The sequence below is a fragment of the Poeciliopsis prolifica genome, unplaced genomic scaffold, assembly GCF_027474105.1.
Source record: "Poeciliopsis prolifica strain line A6 unplaced genomic scaffold, Auburn_PproV2 SCAFFOLD018, whole genome shotgun sequence".
NCBI lineage: Eukaryota > Metazoa > Chordata > Actinopteri > Cyprinodontiformes > Poeciliidae > Poeciliopsis > Poeciliopsis prolifica.
Window position 1 is genome coordinate 10,052,908 of NW_026562393.1, and position 23,024 is coordinate 10,075,931.

The window sequence follows — 23,024 nt, forward strand, 5'->3', positions numbered from 1 at the left end:
GATAATCTGTTTTGACCTTAAAGTTTAGCTTTGTAAACTGTTCTACATAAATTTCTAACACTCTTTGATTGGAATTTTTGGCATTGACTAAAAGTTTTCACTCCTCATTTACAGTTCTTATATTTGCATTTTGCAGGGTTTTGCTTTTTTCTGCCTCTTCTGCATGTGAGTTCAAACACAGTTTTCACTAAAAATACTCCGCTCACAGCATTCAAATTGTATTTTTGCAGGAAATGCAAAGTTTTCTAGTTTCTTCCCATTTTTAAAGTAGAGAAGTGCAAATAAACACCAGAAATGACAAACATTTTCAGGTATGTTTTTAATATACTGTTGTCAGAGTTTGCACTGGAAGTCAGGAGTAAATGGTGCTAAAATCTGCAACCAACTACAACATGTGATCAAAAACAGGACAAACAGTCACGGTCCGAGTTTTTTGCCAAATCCGATCTTGAGTAGCGACAGTTTCAGTTTAATCACATCCTGCCAACCATTCCAGCTTGTAGTTCTGATTAAAAAGGCTTTAAAATCAAATATGTTGAGATTTTCCTTTAATGTTGATGTACTGGCAGTGAAATTTGGATTATTTTTTACTGGCATCAATGCCAATGCCCCGTTGATCGATGTTAGAAGGTGACATCAGATGTTTACCCTGTAGTAACAGTCCAGATGCTCTGCTTTAAACGTGTTTATTGCTAATGTGAACCCTTTGGACCTTGTATTGTTTTTATGCTTTCCTCAGTTTGACAGCACAATTGCATGAATTTACTTTGTTTAAAAGCTAAAACGTCAATGTATTTTATTGGAATTTTATGTCACAGATCAACACAAAGTGGTGCATTTTTTTGAATTGGGAGGAAAAATCCACTTTATGCAGGAGTCAAGTGGCAAAAATGTTAGTTTTTAATGGGAAAAGATGGTAAAGATACAGCCCAAAAGCTGCTGCTCATCAAGCACATAAAATTCCAGGTTTACACATTTAAATGTAATAAAGTTACTGCATCAATATTTTTGCAAAACACAACATGACGTTTCCAGTCTGATTTGGTTGTTTTATGGTCAAATCGCCCCCAGGACAGATTTTGGACCCTTTCTGGCTAATTGTTCAGCGGCAGGCAGGAAGAAGAGTCTCCAATAAAAGACTTGTGCTTCCGTTCACGGTGGCAGTGAATCACTGCTGTCACTTGAGTCCCAAAGCTTTTACTACAGCACCATATCTGTATGCATAAGTACAGTCACATGGAAACGTTTGGGAATCCGACAACCTCCATAATAATTCACGCTAAATTTCCAAGCAGCATCTTCAAACTGGGGCGATCTCTGAAGAAAACAAATGGTGATTTAGTAGATTATTTAACTTATGACAAAATGCAGAGAAAAGAACAACTTTTGAAACTTTTCCAAAAACATTTCCAAGTTTCTTTTTTCCCAGGAATATTTCTGATTAATTTTATAATTTCTGTTCAGCAAATGTTTGATTTTTGAAATTCAGAAATTTCAATGGTTTTTTTCCAAGAAAATTTCTGAAATTAAGCTCAAATGTATTTTTTTTTTCTCACAAATTTTTAACTTTTGAAACCTGAAATTTTCATGCTTTTGTCTTTCTAGAAAATTTCTGACATTAATCTAAACATTTCTATTTTTTCACTTTTTGGTAAAACTAAACTCCTTTTTCTTTCCTATTGGCCCCAATGTGCCGTCATATTTTATGGATGCGATAAAAGCTTCTATCTGTAACTTTCCCTCAGTTACTCGAGAATCACAACATGAGTCCATCATTGTTGCAAAACTGGAAAACTGCAGACTAGCCAGCTCTGTGTGGTCTGTGTAGTTTTTCCTGCCAGTATGGCCCCTGGCGGTTGCATGACAACATCTTACAAAGAAGAAAGCATAATGTCTGAAACTCCAACAAACATATCGCCATTCAAATATTGGCTTTCCTTCATAAGTAAGTTGCAACTTTGAAAGCCGACATGAGGAGGCGTTCCCAAACTTTTTCATATGCCTGCACACATGTAGATATATTTTATATGGAAGTATTTATTTTACAGCAGGGAGAATACATTCAGTGCAAACTAACTGTCCCTCAGATTTCCTGTCAAGGCAGCATAAAAGGAGAAATTATGGCTCTTATTGTGGAATGTACCATTCTAATCTAAAAAGCCAGCATTCAGTAACAGTTTGTGGATTTTACACTGCAGAAAGGAGATAGTTGTGCTCTCCAGCAGTTCATTAAAATACCTAAAGGGTAATGCGCAATAAAAGTCCAAACTACTACGTTAGACAGGAGGACGAAACGGGAAGTGATGCAGACTGTAAGTTAGGAATCGGTTCCCAGGAACTAGTGGCGACCAGCTGAAGGAGCGCCGTAGTTCTCAGGTTTATTCTTCCAGGCAGACTAAACTCAGCCGGAGTGAAGATCAACAAAGTCGGAGCAGGAAATGGAAAAACGAAAAGCCCGACGGCTTGTTAAGTGGAAGACGTCTCCATTCTGTCTCCTCAGAGTGGACAGGAATAAAAGAGAGGAGCAACTTAAACTCCTGAAGATCTGGGAACGAGAGGGAAGAAAGAACAGAAAAGATGAGATTAAGAGGAGAAAATGGAAAAAGAGCTTATTATAGACAAAGATTTTAGATCAGGAATATCAGAAAATGAGCCCAAAGAAATTAGATTTACTATTCTCCACTACAATAATAAAATAAAAACCGCTCTAATGATCGAGAAAAGAAAATGCACAAATATTTACGTAAATGTAACTATAATTCAGTATTATAGGTACTTTTAGAACTTTTTGACACTATTAAATGTGGAAAACATGAAATTAAAATTGAAATTCTTTATGGCAAAAGCACATAATTATTTTAGTTTTAAAGCATTTTCAGGATATTATCAGCCTGGCGGGCCACCAGACTTTGCTTGGCTTCACCAGGCTTAGCATTAATTTATCTTTTGTTTTTAAATTATTGCCTTTTTTAAGACTTTATAGTCGGTGTTAGGTATTAATCGTCCAGTCTTCCAAAAATGCGTAACTATCAAGTAATATTTTCAAATTTTCTGTCAACTTTAAACATTTTTAAGTCAAAAACATGGCGGCCGGCTGGATGAACGACTGCCCCAGCACTCCCAGCACCGAGGTTAAAAAGCTTTCTGGAGGAAACCCTGATTTAATTTTCTTATGTCGCAGCAGATTGAGAAACAATTTTCTAAACTTAGCTAATAGAAACCAGTCGATTGGTCAACTGAATGTAAATTATTTTATAATGAACTATAGAACAGAAAATATGAAACAATGAAAACCAAACGTTTGAAATAATTACAAACGTTTGTATATTTTGAATTGCTACATTTTTTTTACAACTATTTATTTAACCCTATTGTGCCCATTAAAAACAGCAAAAAATATATTTAAAAAAAATGTGGAAACAATTTATAAATTTTTTTATTTTTAATGAATGCTATCAGTGACTACAGATAACATAATAATTTATGAAACTTACCACCTTAATTGTGAGTTTTGATAAATCTAAGAATTAATGAAAATGCATAAACACAGCAAAGGTAAATAAATAAAAATTTGAAAAAAAAAAACAGAAAATGGAAAAAATCAAATATGTTTTGTTTTTAAAGTGTAATAACTCTGTTTATCTTGATGTGAATATAATTAACGTCTACAAACCACAGTTTTTCAGTACTGGGTAACAGATGCAAACAAACATAAAACCACTCAGATATCTATGAATATTTTAAAAGTGCTTTAAATTAAAAGTGTGCACAAAACCGAAACTAAGACCAGCGATGTTCCAGGACTGGATTAGGATTAAAATCCTGAGTCGTACCGTCCTTTCCGGATGTTCCTGGATTGGCAGCGGCAACAGGATGAAACAAAAATACTCCAGTCAGATCATCAACCATCACTTATGCGTGAAGCACAAAGAGAAAAACATGCAGTCGGCCTAAAAGCTTCAACAGCGAAGCAGTGAACAGGAATCAGATGAGTTTTCTATCATTTCACAGACTAAACTGCTGCTGCAGGTTCCTGAGATGACAGCAGTAAACGTGTTTGTTCCTTTGGGTGGTGAGACAGAAATCTGCAGTTATATCTACAAATATTAGCAAACAAAACATTTCTAGATATAACTGCAGATTTCTGTCTCACACACTTTTCTCCCAAAATATTGTCAACACTTTTGGTCAAACTAGGATCTGAGGATCAAAGATATTTTCCTGCCAGACACATTTTTCCAAATAAAGTCAATAGTTTAATAAAATACCACAATAATTTATAATTATATTCCAAAACATTCCCTTTAAAAATGTGTCCATTTTGAGCAGTGTCATATTTTCCCATAGAGAATAGTCATTAGCAAATTATATAAATATTCTCTCTGCTTACTGGTAGAGCTGCAGTTCCTTTTTAAACAAGACGTTTATGCTTTAAATATGAATTTAATATCAGAAGATGTAGATTGACAACCTGCACATGCAGCAGCGTAAACAAACAAAGAGACATGCAGACATGCACCGAACCAGGACTCTTACTTAAATCCCCAGCCGGTTCCCCCAAGGATTATTGCAGCCAGCAGAATCGCACCAGCGACCGACCCGATTATGATATTGGTGCCACTGGGACCTGTGGGAGCGAAGTCGGCCAGAATGAGAGCGGAGCGAGAAAGTTTATGTTGTAATGGAAACCTGGAGGATTTCAGACCAAACTGAGGTCTGAAGGAAAAAACATAGCGCTAAATCCAAATATAATCTTTAGAAAAGGTTAAACAGAAACTTGGTTCTGGGGAGAAACTGGAAGTATTCAGAAAGGACTCTTTTAATTTCCCAGCCATCTTGATTTTTAATTTCTGTACACAGTTTAAGAGCAATTTAAACTTTTATTTTAAAACAACAGAGAAAGTTACTGCTTGGTGAACCAATACACACTCAGTATTTCTGTAGTGTATTTATTCAAACTTTGTTCATCCACTAGGTGTTTACAGAATGAATAAACTATGATGAACCTCTTCACTTATAAGAAAATTTACCAGGTAATTTAATTCTTGGAGCCACTGATTTTAAATCACATTTTTATCCTTTCAAAAAAAAAAATTTCAATTTTTTAATCACTTAAAACTTTAATAAAAGAAAAATAATAAAAATGTAAAATTTAAAAAAACTTTTTCTTTAGGAAGAAAATTTTTAAATAAAAATTTTAGCCCTCAGAATAAAAATCTAATTTTCAAAAGATGTTTATCCTTCATAAAATAAAAAATTGTATACTTCAGAACAATAATTTTTGTAGGAAATTCTTTAAACATTTATAATAAAAATCTAAAATAACACGTTTTAAAATTTTAAGTATACAGATAGTAAACTGACATAGAAGCTAAGGATAATATTTTTCCAGGGGATTTAGGTAAATAATCCAAAATGTCTCCGTGTGTTTACCTTTGTACTTGTCTGGTCCCTCCAGTGGGGTCGGCGTGGGGATTGGGTCGAACACGCTGCAGTCCTTCCCGGTGTAATCCGGATCACAGATGCACTTCACCTCGTTGCTGCAGGTCTGAGAGGAAAAGGGAGGAAATGTTGGGCTGAATTCACACCATCCTGTTTAGTTCGCTTTAATCTAGAAACTCCGGTTCGTTTGGGGAGAAATTACCACCAAAGAAGTGAAGTCTGGTTCGGCTTAAACATGGCCGAAGACCGGAGACCGCTCTTTTGGCAGGAAGCGAACTAGCGCGGGGCATTCTGGGTAATACAACCAAGTCAAACTGACTAGGCGGGGAGGTTTTCTGGGGGTCAAGGGTCGTGGGCTCACCCCATGGTGGGAGCAGATGCGTGAGGAGGAGGAGCCGGGGCAGGAGCTGAGGTTAAAGGTCGGCACAGGGAGGCAGCGGCGCTCCAGACACATCATGTTTGGCCCACACGGCGTCCCATCATCCACGTAGCCCAGATCCAGACCGTCGTCCAGCACTGCATGACCCCCTCTGGAACTCAGACAATCACAATCAAGCATCCTGGTTTTTAACTTCGACTCTCAATCGCTTTCCCGGCTTCACCTGCAGTCCATGTAGCGGTTCTGGTGATGAATCGTCAAACTGGTGAGTCTTCCCTGCAGTTCCCCAAATCTGGGTCTTTCTGTCAGGTTGGTGCAAAGCAGCAGGCCACACAGAACGTCTCTGCATGACGAGAGCAAACACATCGAGAGGCTAAACTCCACGGCAGCGTCAACACTGAAGGTAGAGCCGGGCGACATGGCTAACACATTCAATCTTGACTTTCTTTTCTTCAAAAATAAATTACAAATGACAAAAAATATATTCAAAAAGTGGCTTTTAAAAATTTGAGCCAAACTGTTAGAATGTTTAATTATGAGAATGTAGTCATGAAATGAAACTATGACATTGTGAGAGTCATCAAGATCTGATTTGATTCTTTATCAAAACAAATTCAGTCGTTAGTTTCAAAGTCCCGTTACTGATAATAATCTGATGCGTTAAAACAAAGTATTTCTGTATTTATTGAACTGATATCAAAGCTGCTCAAAGATGCTCAACGATGCAAAACTAACAATTTTTTTATTTTTGCTAGTTTTTGTGATTTAATTCTCATAAAATTAAGACTTTAGTCTGATAATATTAAGACTTTATTTTTAAAATAGTCTTAGCCTGTCCCTAATATTTTAACATTCAGTTTAAATAAATAGCTGTAAACCGGTTTGCCCAACAAAATGGCGGTTCTTGGCACGATGACATCACTCTGAACTAATAAAACCAAAGATTGCATTGGCGAGAAACAAAAATCCTCCAAAACCAAAGATTTAATCAAATTAAAGCATCTATCCTTTTTCAGTGATGATTTTCTTACTGTTTGTTGCATTGGACCCATCCCTGCCCGCCGGGGTTCGGCCCACAGTTCCCCTTCTCTGTTCCCTCCGAATTCAGCTTTTCATAACAAAACCTGTCAGCCGAGTCTGAGAGAGAAGAATAAACTCTTTCAATCAACAGCCAAAAAATATAAAACCACATTTTAAAGTATTTTTATTAGGATTTCAGGTGTTAAAAACAAAACATAAACAAAGGAGCTCAAATGTTCAAATGCATTCCACAGGATTGTTGAGTTAAAGGAGATTTTAAGAGTCAGATCCACTAGGGGGCAGTGTGGCATCAGTGTGGCATCAGAAACATTGAAGTCAGACTCACTGTAACCCCACAGAGTTCTGCACTGGCCATCTCTGGTCTTACAGCGGCCACCATAGCACCGACCCTGATGAGATAAAAAATATTTAAAAACAGAAATAGATACTTCACTGACCGCTAAAAAACAAACAAACATGCAGTCTCACCTGGTCAGCTTCACACGCGTATCCATCCAGTTTGTGGACGTTGTGAGGACACTGAAGGACACAAATCAATCAGACTGAGTTTTAGATGAATGAATATGTTCACCTGGTAAAAGTTCTTCTCTCACCTGGCTGGAGTCGCCGGTGCAGGTTTCGGAAATGTCGCAGTCATTCACGGCGTCGCGGCAGGTCACTCCTCTGAGCTCGTACTGCAGGACGGAGAAACACCGGAAAACAGAGAAAGGAATCAGTGAGTGTTTATCAGGAATTTATTTTTTAAAGGTGACCTATTATGCTTCCTTTAGCAGGTCAGCATATTTCTGTAAAAACATGTTCATTACTTTTTTGCACAAAATCATTCTTAAACAATGATTCTGTACAGCTTTGAAAAGCAGAAGTGGACTTTTCTGCACAAACAAAAAGAATCCAGCAAGTAGTTTCTAGATGGTAAATCAACAACAAAACATTTGTTTCCAGCAGCCACTGTACAGCGCATTCTAGGCCTGTTACAATAACAAATTTAGCTGGACAATTAATTAAAAAATAATATTGTTGCTTTTTTTCCCAAGTAATATAACAGTATAGGCAGAATAATAATGCAAGAACACATTCTCAAAAATCAGTAAACTTTAAATTCTAATGAACGTTTTAACACAAGAACTGGAAGACATTTTAAATATTCAAAAATAAACAAAACAACAAATACAATTTATTTTGAAGTCCTTGTAAACAAAACTGTCCTTCAAAAAAGGGCTAGTTGAGGCCAAATCACCAGAGTGAAAACTTTTATCCTCAGGTTTTTGGCAGAAAGGGAGAAAAAAAAGAAAAACTATAAACCAATTATTGAGTTTGTCTTAATTTATCATGCGATATTTGACTATTGTGATAGGCTTTGTGCATACAGTGGTAAAAACAGCTGACCAAACATGCTGGAGTTCAATTTGGGTTGCTGGGTCACAGGCTGGGCTTCACTAGGGTTGCTAGGTAACGACGCCACATGACTTAACCCAAAAAACCCCAAAAACTCTCTGCTGGGTGGCCTTTAAGCGCTCAGGTTGTTTTTAGAAGGCGTAGAAACCAAAATGGAAGCATAAAAATGTCCAAATTTGAATTTTGCATAATAGAACTACCAGAACACAACCATTGGACTGCAGTCCTAACAAAGTACTTAGAAAACTGTTACCAGAATTTAGTGTAGCAAAATTTAAGTCCAATATTTAGTTCTCCAACTCAGAGAGGCTTCATGACCTTCACTGAGTTTTGGCAAAACTTCTACCTCCTGGAAACATTTATTATTAAGTTGGAGATGAAAGCCAGCGGAGCTCACCTTGCAGTCCCTGCAGCACAGCCCGTTGCTGCACATGGCATTGTGGGTCAGAGTGCACTTCTTGCAGCAATTGGCTCCACTTTGACTGCACTCCTAAAGGCCAGACACACGTTAAAAGACATAAAACAAAGCAACAAACCTGAAATCCTTTTCAATTTAACACTTTGAGATTATTTGCAAGTGGCATTCTTTTGTATAAACACACCACTTTTGTGTTATTGGTGCCCATAGTGCACTTTCAGATGAAGTTATTTATTTTATTTAGCAAACTTCATGTGTTCACAGCTGGTATAAAATGCCACGCTTTGCTACCATTCGCTAAAATTACACCACAAAAAAATCGTGGCAGTGGGATTTTTTTAGCTTGATATTATGCTACTGTAATAAATGCTTATTTTATATTATGTCAGAGGTGCTAATAGGGTTATGCTCACCATCAGGGATCCACAGTCACATTCCTCTCCCAGCTCCACATACCCATTCCCACACTCTGAGGGTTCCAACAACTGCACAGAGAATAACAGAACAGCATCATGTCTCATTTTCAAAGACTGCAGTTCAAAACTTAATTTAAATACAGCTCAGCAAAAGTTGTTTTTTTTTCTAATATTACGGTCTTAATACATGTGTTTAAACTAAGAATGCAAACAATTAGTGTTTTAGTGTTGTAATTTGGCCACCATCCAACAGAGGGCGCCACTGATCATCCTTAAGCGGAGAATCTCATTTGTTTCTGTATCGACTGCTATAGATGCAAATATTGCGGCGGAAAGCCGAATCAGAAATGAGAAACGACCCAGAAAGAGTCCGTGGTGGGATTTTAAGTGTTAACACTCGAAAAGCATCTTTACTGTGAAAACTTTACACAAAGCTTTTTCTGTAGGAACAATTCTCTTTTCACTGGGAATTATTATTTACATCTTTTATTCAACTGTTCAGCAACCTAAGAGCTGCCTGTTTTATATGTCTAAACGTAATAATGAGAGGAAAACTCAATTCATGTTCATACAGCCAGTGTTTAATACGGCTAACACAGTTAGCATGTTATGAGAAAACTCAAGTCAATCATTAATCAATAACTTCCATCCCTAGTTTAAAGTGAAGCTGCCAGCTGACTCACCTTGGTGGGTTTGTTAAACAGGCAGCTTCCTCCTCCCTGCTGCAGGAAGCGCATGTACTCCTCTATGCTGCAGCGGGAAAACTTCCTGGGCAGGTGGAAGCTGATGGATGCAGGAAAAAATAAGACATTACAAGTTTTATTTATTTTTTATGTTAGTTCAAATTCATGCCTCTTGAATTTTCAAATATTTTGTGATACAACTTCAAATTTCAATGGATTTAATTAGGGTTTTACATGTTCGCGTTCAGTAAAAAGGAGCACAATGGCGACATGAAAGAAAAATGAGGCCGGAAAAAAATCTTAAAGATGTATATTAATAAAAAAGAGTCTGTTTGTATTTTAGTCTCAATGTGAATCCATTGAAGAAGAAGAAAATGTGACAAACCACATAAGGAAACAGAAAATGTGGAAGAAGCTGCTCCATTTTTGCAAGACACATAAAGTTAACGTTTATTTCCCTGAAAATCTTCCGTACCCGGTGTCCTCCATGATGCAGCCCAGCCATGGATCTGGACACCTGCAGCCTCCTGGACAAACACAAGCACTTCTGTGATTGAAAAAGATTAAATATATTCTACAGAGATGAAGCTTACTCCCATGGACCAGTCAAAGTAACAGCAGTTTTCAATAATTGTGCATAGGTTTTAAAGATGGAAAAATGTTTTATTGGTTTCAGTCATTTTAGTAATTGATTATTCCGTCAATTAATAGGAAAATCGGATAAAAATTCATCTGATTTAAAGCATATTTTATACATTATTAGAATAAGACAATTCAAATGAACAAATAATCATTTTGTTGTCTAAAATGCAGTAAAAGAGTTCATTTAATGAGCATTTGTGGGTGAAAAATACTTTGACATGAAAAATACATTAAAAACTTCCAACACTTCAGTGATATGTTAATTTTTTTATTAATAATTCGAACTGATTTTATTCATTTATTTTTTTACCTAAAACTCACTTGAGGAATTTTGTGTGAAACATATTTACAGCAAATATGTTTTTAAAATGTATTTTAATTGCAAAATTTTTTTTTTTTGGCTTTGTTACAGTTTTGAGTATCTAGATCTTTCAACAAAAGGTAATTTTGGCCATTTACTTACTTATTCCAATAATTGATCCATTGTGATTAATTGATTCAGACCCACTTAGATAAATTGAACTGTACTTTACTTTACTTTACTGTACTTTACTTTAATTTTATTTTATTTCACTGCAGTATTTGAAATAAAATAAAATTACTTTCTCACCTCAAATATGTAAAGTTGTGACTAAAAAATGATGCCAAAAATGGCGATATAAACAGTTTTCAAAGTAAAACAGCCATGAATGTATAAGGTTTGAGTCGTTCTCTTCAGTGTCGGCCATTTTGTTTCTGAAGTTCACCTGCAGCCGTTCGCTCTTTGTTCCTAAGCATGCCGACGTTCTGCCCCAGACTCTGACACAGAGTGATGGCCATCGGACCCACGCTGCCAAACTGAGGAGCCACACAGGAAATAAATCAGGGAAAGTTATCCTGGCGGCTGCAGGACGCCGCAGTTCTTCCTTCACCTCGTTGATGCCGCCGCCCCTCGTCAGGGAGCAGATCCCCCCGATGTAAGCGGCTTCGCTGCGGCTGCTCATGAACGTCCTCCCTCTGAAAAACAATCGATGAGACTGGATGAAACAACCAGTATGACGGAGTATTAGGGCCGCGCTAAGAAAGCAAAATAAAATAAATTAGGAGGATAAAGTTAAAAAATAAGAAGAATAAAGTCGAAATAATAAGAATAAAGTCATAATATGACAAGAAAATAGTCATAGTATTTCAATAAGCAAATAATACAAGAATAAAGTTGAAATAATGACAATAAAGTCAGATAAGAATAAAGTAATAATGTCATGAAAATAAAGTTGTATAATAGTTTAAACAATGAGAAAAGAGTGAAAATATTTTGAGAAAAAAGTCCTAAAATTACAAGAATTAAGTCTTACTATTAAGAGAATAAAATCATAATATTAAGAGATATAAAGTTGCACAAGAATAAAGTCAAAATAATGACAATTAAGTCTGTATTCTTGTATTATAATACAAGAATAAACTCATACTATTGTAGAAATAAAGCAATACCATAACAATAAAGTAATTCAACAATAAAAGTAGTAATATTATTAGTTTATTGTCGTAATAATAAAACTTTCTTCTCGTATGATTTAATTCTCCATTATGTCTTTACTTTTGCAATATTACGACTTTATTTATGTAACTAAAACATGTTTTTCTTTGTGCCTTTAATTCTCAGTTCAGAGATCAGTCAAAGAAATAAAAGTAAACTCAACGAGAAGAGATGCACGGCGTCGCAGCGCTGCTTGATGCTCTCCTTCCTGAACTTCATGAAGTCTCTCAGGGTCAGCAGGGGGTCGTCGCCGACGGCGATCCTGTTCTGGGACGACCAGGTTTCCATGGCGACCAGGACGATGCGGGTGTTGAGCTGCTCCTTGTAGATCTGAACGAAGGGTTAATTATGCAACAGGTGAGGATCTGATTCATTACTGCAGTTTTAATCAGTTTGATTGATAAATATTCAGCCGGAACTGAGCTGAGAGAAAACGTGAAACCAAAGATAATTAACTAAAAGCCTGCCGTAAATTGGGATAACGTATTGATGTTTAATGATTTCTGAAGCTTTTTTTACCCATTTAATTTCATATTAAGCTTCAGGAATGAATACAAACAAAAGCATTTCTGTGTATTTTTCGAAAAATCCTCATGTTTCTATGAGTCTAATGTTTATTTGCAGCCTTTTCATTTATCTCAACAAATTTCAGACCAAAATAATTTTCTAAAACTACTAGAAATAGTAGTTTTAGAACTACTAAAACTATTCTTACATTGCTTTTTTTATTAAAATTTTTCATAATTTGATAAAACTTCCAAAAACAGCAACACCAATACAAATAATTTCAGATTTCTGGGGATTATCATATAATTTATTATTTATAATGATACATTGCTTATCATGATTTTAATTTATTGTTGCCACAATAAATTCCAATTAATGGTGTTTCAAGAAAACTAAATAGTTCTTAGTGTGGAGATTGTTAGCTTTAATATTTTCTCCACTTTTTGTTCAGTAACAGAATTAATACAAATTAAAACAATTGAGGATAAAGTTAAATCCTGCAGAGAGCAGATTACTGGTACATATCACGCTTTTCTGTGTGAAAAGGTGCAATAAATAGTTGTATCGTCACTTTTATGGTTATCACAATAATAACTTAATTATTAATAACAATAAAAATAATAATACCAGACCAACATTGTGATAACATTTTAAGGCCATATCACCCAGCTCTAAGTCATGAATTTTAATTTTATAATTTCCCTTTGAGATTAATTATTTTTAAATTTAAATGAATTTTATTGCAGTAGTAAAACATAACCCAGAATTATTGTTTTTAAACTCAGCTTTTAATTCGGGTGTGATAAAAGAAAAAGAAAAACACTATAAATATATTTGACAAAATCACTGACACCGCTGATTTTTCCAATAAAACTAAATATTTTCCAATATATATTTTACTTATTTATTTCGAGGAGTTGATTAATTGCTTTCCATGGTAACCAGCAAAACTTTTTGCTTTGCAAACAATCTTTAAAGAGAAAACTTGGCAAACTACAAAACATTTCTAAATTCTCATTTATTTTGCGTCTTTTCTGTACTAAACTTTTATATTTCTAAACGAAAAAATTTCTCACCAAGTCGGCCATGTTCACTACGGATTTGGCAAAAATCTTTGTTTGAGACGTTGACCTGCGGAGCTGCACAAACTAACAGAAACAAAGCGGAGATTTGATCATTGAGTGGCTCTCCTTACCTGACTGAACAGGTGAGAAACGGAGCAAAACGCTCACCTACCAGCTCATAATCGTTAACGACCATCAGCTCGATGTACTTGGTCTCGGTCTGAACGGTGCGCTGGCCTCGCCTCGCCTGAGGGAGACACAGACACAAACCCTGAGCCGAATGTTTACGATGTGAAAATAACCTTCAGTCATCAGACACACATGAAGCAAACGCAGCAGGTGCAGCCAGCAGCCGCTCTGCATGGACAGACTCACACCTGCTGATGATGGTGAAACTCTACCTCTGTCCTTGAGAGGAAAACTTCCAGAACATTTATAAAGCAGAAATCTTTCTGCTTCAGCTGCTGCTGAAAGGAATATATCATATTTCTGAAACAAGTAAATAAACGTTTGGAGCTGAAATTATCTTGATGTCAAATTATCTTGATGTCAAACTGCAGCAGAGCCTCAAATTAATAAAGTATTTTTTTAATTTAAACTGAATACTCGCTCAATCACGCATTACAGTTGAAAATTTGTATTTTTTTAAGAGAAATAACTCATAACTTACAGAGTTTAATGTCATCAACACCAGAAATCAAAATACATGGCAAACTAAAGGTAGAACCAGTGAAACTTGGGTATTGATTAATCCAACCTGGTATTTTATTGATGAAGAGTTCCATTCGTAGTCAAAAATTTTAACTTTATAAATAATTTTTTTTTTATTTGTAAAAAAAATTAAAAAAATAAAAAATTTTGAACGCCTAACATTAGCACACTAATGCTAACATTAGCACACTAATGCTAACATCAGCACACTAATGCTAACATCAGCACACTAATGCTAACATTAGCATACTAATGCTAACAATAGCATACTAATGCTAACAATAGCACACTAATGTTATCAAGTTAGCTGTAACATTAGCATGCTAATGCTGATACTATCCCACTATTACTTACAACAGCACTAACATTAGCATACTAGCTCAAAGTAACAGTTTCATTAGTAAACTAGTGCTTGTATTAGCAAACTAGCTCTAAAATTAGCACAATAATGCTAACATTAGCACAATAATGCTTACAATAGCACTAACATTAGCACACTAATGCTAACAATTAGCATTAGTGTCCTAATACTGACATTAGCATACAAGCTCCAGGTAACACTTTTGTTAGAAAACTAGCTCTTATATTAGCAAACTGGGTCTAACATTTGAACATTAATGCTAACATTAGCACACTATCCTTACAATAGCGCTGAAATTAGCTTACTAGCTCAAACATTACAACACTAATGCTGTCGAACATCCTAATCATTTTTTAACGTGTTTAGGTAATTTGTTGCATAATCGCCCTGATATGAGATAAACTGCATAATACACTTTTATAATTTATATTCCTCCATTCTCTGTCATTATTGACACCTGCTGGAGGAACAGATCTACGCACCAAAAATTTGGAACAAACTTCCAGAAAACTGTAAAACATCTGAAACCCTGACTTCCTTTAAATCTCGATTAAAAACGCACCTGTTGAGAATTGTATTTGAAATGTAATCAATAAAAAATTTAATGATGTATCAATGTATTGCATGACTTTGTGTTTTTGTGTTTATGATGTAAAACACTTTGAAATGCCTTGCTGCTGAAATGTGCTACACAAATAAAATTTGATTGATTGATTGATTAATTGATCAACACTAACTTGTCTTTTGGAGCGCCTCCGGCCTCTGGTGAAAACGGTTTTCTCTTCTTCAGACTTGTTGTCTCCATCCTTCTTCTCGCCGTCTCCTTCAGAGAGACCATCTGTTCGCCCCTCTGGCTCTGTGCTGTTCATGAAGCATCCTGCAAGACGCACAAAAGCAGAAAAGTGATGAGTCATCAGTCCAGATACATGTAACTGTGTATTTTAGTCCTCTGATATGTAGAAGAGATCGATATCAAGCAGCGGGTGGAGAAAGCAGATTAATGAGGAGAGGAAGGGGAGACAAGGGCGAGGAGGACAGACGGACAATGTGATAGCAGGAGGGTAGCGAGGACACGAAAGCAGGAGAAAATTTAAATTTAGTGGAGGGATATTTTATTATTTTAGCTCAAATTCAAGGACAGAACTAAAGATTTCACAGCAAGAAGTGATGCACTGCAAAAAACCAAAATCTTACCAAGTAATTTTGGTCTATATTCTACAACAAATATCTTATTTTACTTAAAATAAGACAAAACTAACTGGTAAGTAACTTTTCAGTAAGACGTAGGAGCTTATTTTTGAGCAAACAATTCCTTTATATCGATTAAACTGTACTAGCTTTTCATGAAACAAGTGAAATTACCTCATTATTTAACTTTGAAGACTTAAAATAATGTTATAACCAAAAAAAAAACTTTAGTCTGATGCTACTTTACAGATAAACATCTGAACTTCATAAGAAATCAATCCCAGCAGATTTATCCTCTATATTTGTTACTCTGAGTGATATAATCTGTTAACTCCACTTTAATTTGCATAAATATTTCTACTGTCTGATGGGAAATGCGTCTCCTACCTGGACAGGGAAGTGAGAAGAGGTCGATGTTGGGCATCCGATACACAATGTGGTCTTTCTGCTCCAGAAACGAGACAAATTTTAAAAAATACAAATATTTAGCTGGAAAAAGATATTTAACATTCATCTATTTTTGCATGAAGTTATTTTTTTCAGACTAAAACTTTCACGCATTGTGTAAATTCTGTTTTAATTCCATTCAGATTCACTATGTAAAGTTAAATTTATACATTTTCTGGATGATTTCTGCACCTATTGAAGGAGTAAAATGAGATTTTAGGCATTAGTAAATTTCAGTAAGTAGTTTATTTTTCTTAGATAAAAACCAATTTCCAAAACAATTCAGTTATTTTTGACAATTCCTCTCAGAAGAACATTTAAAAAGATGTTTCAGCATAATTTTGCAGTTTAGTGGATAAAATTAAAAGCTTAGTTACTCAAAGACGTCCTAAGTTGAAGGTTTTGTCACAATCAGGAAAAAGTAAAACGTGTTGAGAAAAAGAGGAAGTATTTGCCAAGACAAAGATAAAAATAAAGTAAAATGTAGCTGATTTAACACTTTTATTTTTGACTTATTTTTTTTCATGTAATGTTAATTCAAAATCTTTCCTGTTTTCAAGGCAGAAAAAGAAAAACTGCAAAAACAAATAGTTTAAATTATTAAAAATATTGAAATTAAATAATCACAAATAGCTTAAATGTGTATATTTAAGCTACAAATAGTTTAAATATTTGTAGTTCAAACAATGAAGCTACAAATAAATAAGTTACACCTAATTATGAAAAATTATTCACATTTAATTGTTTAAATTGAGATCATTTAAGCTTAAATTATTTAATTAAGATAGACTAATTAAGAAAGAAGCCTAAAGACACTAACACCTTCAGGACATGGATATAGACAGAGCAAGCTTCTGGGTGAAGCTAAATAATTTAAGATAAATCTTAAATTATTTAACTTAAATCATTAAAAGCTGCATCATTCTTCGTGTTGTTTCCTTGATTAAGGGGTTTGAGTTTGAAGAAATTTCTCCGTCTTGCCTGCTGCTAGCTTGTGCTTGTTAAATGAAAATTTAGCACTTTCTTCTTTGATTTCCAATTTTGACTTCCAATGATTCACTTCCTGCTAAAGCGCCCCCTGGTGGTTGAAGAGAAATCCACAGAAAAGCCACATGGGAAAAAAGTAGCGGCTTATATTCCGAAAAATACGTCCTAAGTTTGAGGTTTTGTCACAATCAGGAAAAAGTAAAACGTGTTGAGAAAAAGAGGAAGTACTTGCCAAGACAAATACTTCAAATACAAATACATTTTTTATGGTACTTTCTTTGGAGTGCCACAGGGCTGAAACATGGGACCCTGACATTTTAATTTGTAATTAAAAAAAAGGTTAGAAAACACATTTTGTAGTGCTACTAAACACACTAAGTAACATTTCACTATGCATTACACATGAACAATAAATGAGTCTCTGTAGAAATGAACATTTTAAACATTTAGCATAAAAACTCTCCCTCTTCTCACGACTAGCAGTGTGAAGAAAACGTGTGGTAAACACAGATCACAGAGGAAAGTGCACTAATGCAAAATTAATCAGCCACATAGTCGTCATAATGGCTGTAACAAGCTCTGGTCATGGTGGTAGGATAAATACTTTATGAAAATGACCCAGCTGAGACAAAAAGCAAAGCAGCGAGGCGGAGAGCGAAGGAGTTTTATGACGAGCTGAGAGTCTATCGATCCGTCTCTCCGTGTAATTGAGCCGCACTTCGATTGCTGTGGTTCTTAATGGGAGAAAAGCTCCATTCTCAAGCTCTGTTTCGCTTTCAGTCACTGGCATTTCTCTCAATGTGACATGAATTTTATAATCAGATCTGAGCAAAGCCTCTCAAGCCTTCTGTGCTGAGAGAAACCGCCCTGAGGATGAGGCTCAGCGGAGGAGGAACGTGTCAGCGCATTTTTCCATTCAGAAGCTCAGAAAAAGATTAACGCTGTCTGGACGAACGGGAAATCATCCAGAGAGACGGAAACACGAGGCGGCTGCTTTGCTAGCAACCCAGAGAGTTTAATTTATACAAGTAACTGAAAGTAACACAATAATAATCAGTTTTATTCAATATAAAATTTATGATTAACAAAAACTGCAGGTGTGTGACATTTTACAAAGGTAAAAGTAGAAATATTTCATAATTTAATTATTCAAGTAAAAGTAAAAAGTACAGCACAGAAAAAATGTTTTCCAAAATAAGTTACAACTCTGACCTGCATCACAACAAAAATGTACAATAAAATTATTTTATATTGTAGTAGTGCCTAAGCCTGTCGCAATAACCAATAATTCAATTAATCGCGTGATAAATGAACATTTGTTTACTAATTTCCCTTTGTACAATTTATTGTTTTTCTCTTTTGGTCTCAACTGGCCCCTTCATTTTTTATTGTTTTGTTTATTTACTTTATATATTTAAAATGTCTTCCAGCTCCAGTATTAAATGTTTAGAATTTAAAGTTTGCTAATCTTTGAGAATATGTTCTTGCATTATTATGTTACTGCCGTTATATTACTTAAAAATGAGCTCAAAACAACAATATTATCGTTTATCGCAATAACGTCTGGGACAATTTATCGTCCAGCAAAATTTGTTATCATGACAGGTCATCACTTTCCCACAATATACACAAATAAAGCTACCAAGGTAGTTAGCAAGGGTATGTTAGCAGCTAGTTAGCAGTAGCCTCAACTACTTAGTCACAGAACAGAATGAAAATGTTTGTGTTTGACTCAAACGCAAACTTCTGTTGCTTGACAGAAAAATCCTGCGATTAAAATTAACTAAATAAAATGCACAAGATAAAGACTTGTGATTAACTTATTTAATATCAACTTACATATTTTTTAAATGCATAAATTTAGGACTTTATAAGATACCTGCTCATGCTGATTCAAAGCCAAACATTCCTCATTTTTACTCACCTCTCCGTTACCGACGGGTTCGATCCCATAAGAGAAGTTGGAGTCAGAAAACATCCCACTGAGAAAAGTTTAAAGTCAAATATTAGACAGCAGGGTTAGGAGTATTAGGGCCACTATAGATAGAAATAATAACAATAAAGAAAAGCTGAGAAGCTTTGATACTAATCTCAGAAATTTTCTAAATAATCCTGATAATAAAACAAAATTTAATTTCTGAGCTCCAAAAGCTGAAAATTTGTGAGAAAAAAACTCAGAATGTTCTACAAAAACAAGTAAACTTCTAAATATGAAAAATCAAAACTCTGAACAAAAAAATCTAAAATTTAGACATTAATCTAAAAAATCTAGAGAAACAAGTAAATTTCTGAGTTTGAAAAGTAAAAAAAAATTTTTTTAATAATTTGAAAAAAAAATCTGAAATTTTTAGATTAATCTCATAAAAATTTGAGAAAAAAACTTGGCGATGTCAAAAGTAAAAGATTTAAACTTAGAAATTTCTTTGTGTTTTTCTAGAACAATCCTGAGATTAATCTATTTAATTTAAAATTTTTTATAGCAAATGTTCAACTTTTCAAATTCAGAAATTTCCTTGTTTTCTATAGAACATTGCTGAGCTAAATCTCATCATTTCTGGTTTTTTTCTTTGGTGAAAATGTACTCTTTTTCATCTAAAATGGTTCTGAAACTTTATTCTTTTTGCAGTAATTGCTGAAGTGTTTGACTCACTGAAGGCCTCGGCAGGTGGATATCGCAGCCCAGGAGCCAGGCAGCCCCCGCACTCGCCCATGGTAGTAGCAATGCTCCCCGCCCTGAAAACAAATAATAGATTAGAGCGAGACACTGAAGCCTCCATCGCCCTGTAACGTGTTCATGTCAAATTTCAGAAAATGAAACCAGTGCCCGTCTGAGAACCTTGTGCTGCCACCGATCACCTGGCAGGTATTTTCCATCAGCCGACCGTCGGCTAGGTGGGCGTTTGCTGAAGGAGATCAATTACTGCAGGACAATTTAGAAAGAAAGCTACTGTCCAATTACAATCGCATAAAAACTAGGAAACGTCTTTGTTCACCTCTATGCTCATTCACTGCATAAAAAACCTGAGCCTGTCAGTCGCACAACAATCTTCTCCAAGGTTACAGCGTGTAACAGCATACTGTGGCGGATTGCATAAGAAATCTTGAAGGGCATTAACTCTGCAGAACACAATATTTTTACTGCATCTGTAGTTCTGCACTTATAACATCTCCTTCAAGTTGTTTATACCCAGAAATATTTAATTCCTGTTAAATGTAATAATCTGTGCTTTTTTATTTGGGATTTGTTTCAGTCGCTAAGCTAAGCTATCTTTCTCCAGACTTTCTGGGAGAAGTAAAAACTTTTATTTTTAGCCAGTTTTTCTACATGAAAGCACAAGAAGAATTAAATAAGGATTAAATAAGGATGAGACCAAAGTGACACCTCACAGTTCAGCATCCAATTCATAAAGTTTTTCATAATTGTTGGACATTTTGTTCCTTTGCAGTTTTGTAGAGTTGCAGTTTTCTCCCATAAGTAAACATTTTCAAACCAGACCTATTCATCTATTTATCATGAGATATTTCAACATCAAATTATATTTGTTTCAATGATTCAAAGTAATTTAGCATATCCTATGCAAAGGTCTACAGTGAGGAAATGTGGTTAAATATTTCAAACTAATAACTCAGTTATTTTGCTTTTATAACCAGTTATATTCAACTAGAAACTGGAATCAGAACCAAAGTTAGAGAAAATATGCAAAATTTATAAGCACAATGTTCAGAAAACAAAATAATTAAGCTACATATTAACTGACTGAAATGTTTTGTAATTACATTAAGTAAAGAAGTAGCAAACGGTTAGTTTATGAAAACAACGTGGAAGTTGGACGAGTTAAAATGGAAATGTGGGTACGAAAAACGGACTCAGATGTAATGATTAATGCTTAAATAAAGAGTCTAAAATTAAAGTAAAATTGTTTTTTTTCACTTTATCCCCTTTAGGAATTGCCTTTTTTGTCTAAAGGAATTAGAAAACAATTAAATTCTTTAAAATGCTAAGGCACACTGGTGTGTTTTCTGTAGAAAGTTTCATCTGTTTGCTTCCTTTTTAGCATATTAAAATATTTAAAAGAAAATGCAACCTAAAAGCCAACGTTTAAAAACACATCCACTCAATTGGAACCATTTCTTTTTTGGCTGATTAATATTTAGGTTTCCAGTAAACCTTGTGAGCGACGGTTTTGGTTGACATTTCAGTTTGGCTGAAGTGCAGAGAGGTAAAACCGTCGCCTCCAGATTCTATCACTTGATTATTCATAATCCTCTGCAGGCTCCAACTGGACGATCGTGTTTTCAATATCGTGTTTCAGAGCCGTCTCTGCGCTCGGGGTGCAGATGTGCTCAGATTACGACAATCTGTATTGACGCTCTATGATGCCAATCAATAAATTCATGCATGTTTTTACAGTTTGGAGAAGCTTAAAGTGGAGGAATATCATTATACTTGCATATGTTTGTTTGTGGATTCTTGGAAATTGGGACTGTACCCGTATACACTCATCTTTCTATGGGTGAAACACGGGGAGTTTGTTTCAGTTGTTTGTAATGAATCTCAATAAGTCAGCTCAGGTAACAATATAAAAACTTAAAAGCAGCAAATCTGTCCAGATATTTTTCTAAGCTGATGCTAGTCTTGGGCTGGTTCTGCTTTCTGCTTCCAGAACTTTCTTTATTCTTCGTTGGACAGACTCCAAATGACACCAAACAGGCAGTTTTGGCAAATCTGTTGGAGGGATATCTGGGGACAGTAGCGGTTACTGCCATTTCCCGATGGAAATAGTCATCAGCAAATGAAAGTAAAGGGGACCTGCTGCACAAAATTAGCATTTAGCACATTTTTATATTCTTCCACTTGGGTTTCTACAGCTTCTAAGAGCAGGACAAGAGATTTAAAAACCCACTCGGTTGTTTTTAAGTCAATGTTTTTTGGGGTTTTGGAAAATGATCTGCTTCAAAACCTTCTGGAACGTAACGTCACATCCAACTGGCTCGTTATTCTTGCGCAGAAAAAAGAGATTATTTTAGCTTCTTTTTTTCATTATATTTCGTGGTCCGATGAATATCAACAAGCCGTTTCCCTGCATAAAACTCTGTTGTTTCGCACCACTCTCTGCCAACCTGAGAGATGGTTGTGTGTGAAAATCCCAGTTGATCACCAGTTCCTGAAACAGTCAGACCAGTCTGTCTGGCACCAAAACCATTCAAAGAGCTACAAGCAACTGAACAGATCCAACAAATAAAGCGGCTGGTCAATATGTCAACCAATGTCATGAAGTCTTGTCCACAAATTCAAATCATTTTCACTTACATTTAAAGCTATTTGAGATAATCTGACAAATATCAGCATTTAAAATATGGCATTAATATTTCAGGTTTAAGATTATATTGTTATTGCTCCACTCCACAGTGAAAAACTAAATAAAAAGGACTTTACAGTAACTTTTTAAAACCAACCAAAGCCTAATCCTGCAGTTTCAGCCTAAATAGTAAGAACATCTGGATCTCAGCATTTTTATTTTCTTAAACCTTCAGACAAAGACTCACCACTACTTCTCGGAGGAAAGAAAATACTTTCATTAGTCATAGTAGACAGAGAGAGAGCTCATAGCACTTAGCACAGGGCAGGATAATAAATAAATAAAAGATAGGATTACGAGGCTAAATGGAGGAAATCAAATTGCCTGACACAGCAGACACACACTGACTGAAGAACGTAAAGGGCTTTTCAGAAAGGTTATGTGTGCACTACAAATAATGGCTACTCACTCGTAAATAAGCCCCATGCATACAGAATTATGCATAAAAGGTAAAATATCAGAACAAC

General features: G+C 35.2%; 1 protein-coding gene across 3 annotated transcripts in view; it reads right to left on the bottom strand.

The window, feature by feature from the left end:
* Positions 1–802: 802 nt before the first annotated feature.
* Positions 803–23,024, bottom strand: part of adam11 (ADAM metallopeptidase domain 11) — a 30,179-nt gene continuing 7,957 nt past the window's right edge. The window contains exons 6-28 of one of the 3 annotated variants that reach the window (XM_055043096.1): positions 19,848–19,930; positions 19,122–19,179; positions 16,151–16,208; positions 15,313–15,452; positions 13,676–13,750; positions 13,516–13,587; positions 12,096–12,262; positions 11,328–11,412; positions 11,163–11,253; positions 10,250–10,301; positions 9,775–9,874; positions 9,089–9,160; positions 8,655–8,747; positions 7,456–7,536; positions 7,331–7,381; positions 7,188–7,251; positions 6,853–6,958; positions 6,045–6,164; positions 5,804–5,972; positions 5,434–5,548; positions 4,537–4,627; positions 3,834–3,851; positions 803–2,545 (exon numbers count right to left, since the gene is read on the bottom strand). In XM_055043096.1, the coding sequence (XP_054899071.1) occupies positions 2,530–2,545; positions 3,834–3,851; positions 4,537–4,627; positions 5,434–5,548; positions 5,804–5,972; positions 6,045–6,164; positions 6,853–6,958; positions 7,188–7,251; positions 7,331–7,381; positions 7,456–7,536; positions 8,655–8,747; positions 9,089–9,160; positions 9,775–9,874; positions 10,250–10,301; positions 11,163–11,253; positions 11,328–11,412; positions 12,096–12,262; positions 13,516–13,587; positions 13,676–13,750; positions 15,313–15,452; positions 16,151–16,208; positions 19,122–19,179; positions 19,848–19,930 (1,977 nt within the window). In that variant the 3' untranslated portion in view covers positions 803–2,529. Of the gene's footprint in view, positions 2,546–3,545; positions 3,852–4,536; positions 4,628–5,433; positions 5,549–5,803; positions 5,973–6,044; positions 6,165–6,852; positions 6,959–7,187; positions 7,252–7,330; positions 7,382–7,455; positions 7,537–8,654; positions 8,748–9,088; positions 9,161–9,774; positions 9,875–10,249; positions 10,302–11,162; positions 11,254–11,327; positions 11,413–12,095; positions 12,263–13,515; positions 13,588–13,675; positions 13,751–15,312; positions 15,453–16,150; positions 16,209–19,121; positions 19,180–19,847; positions 19,931–23,024 lie in introns of those variants that run through there. The other 2 variants (XM_055043094.1, XM_055043095.1) reach the window with 2 other exon arrangements.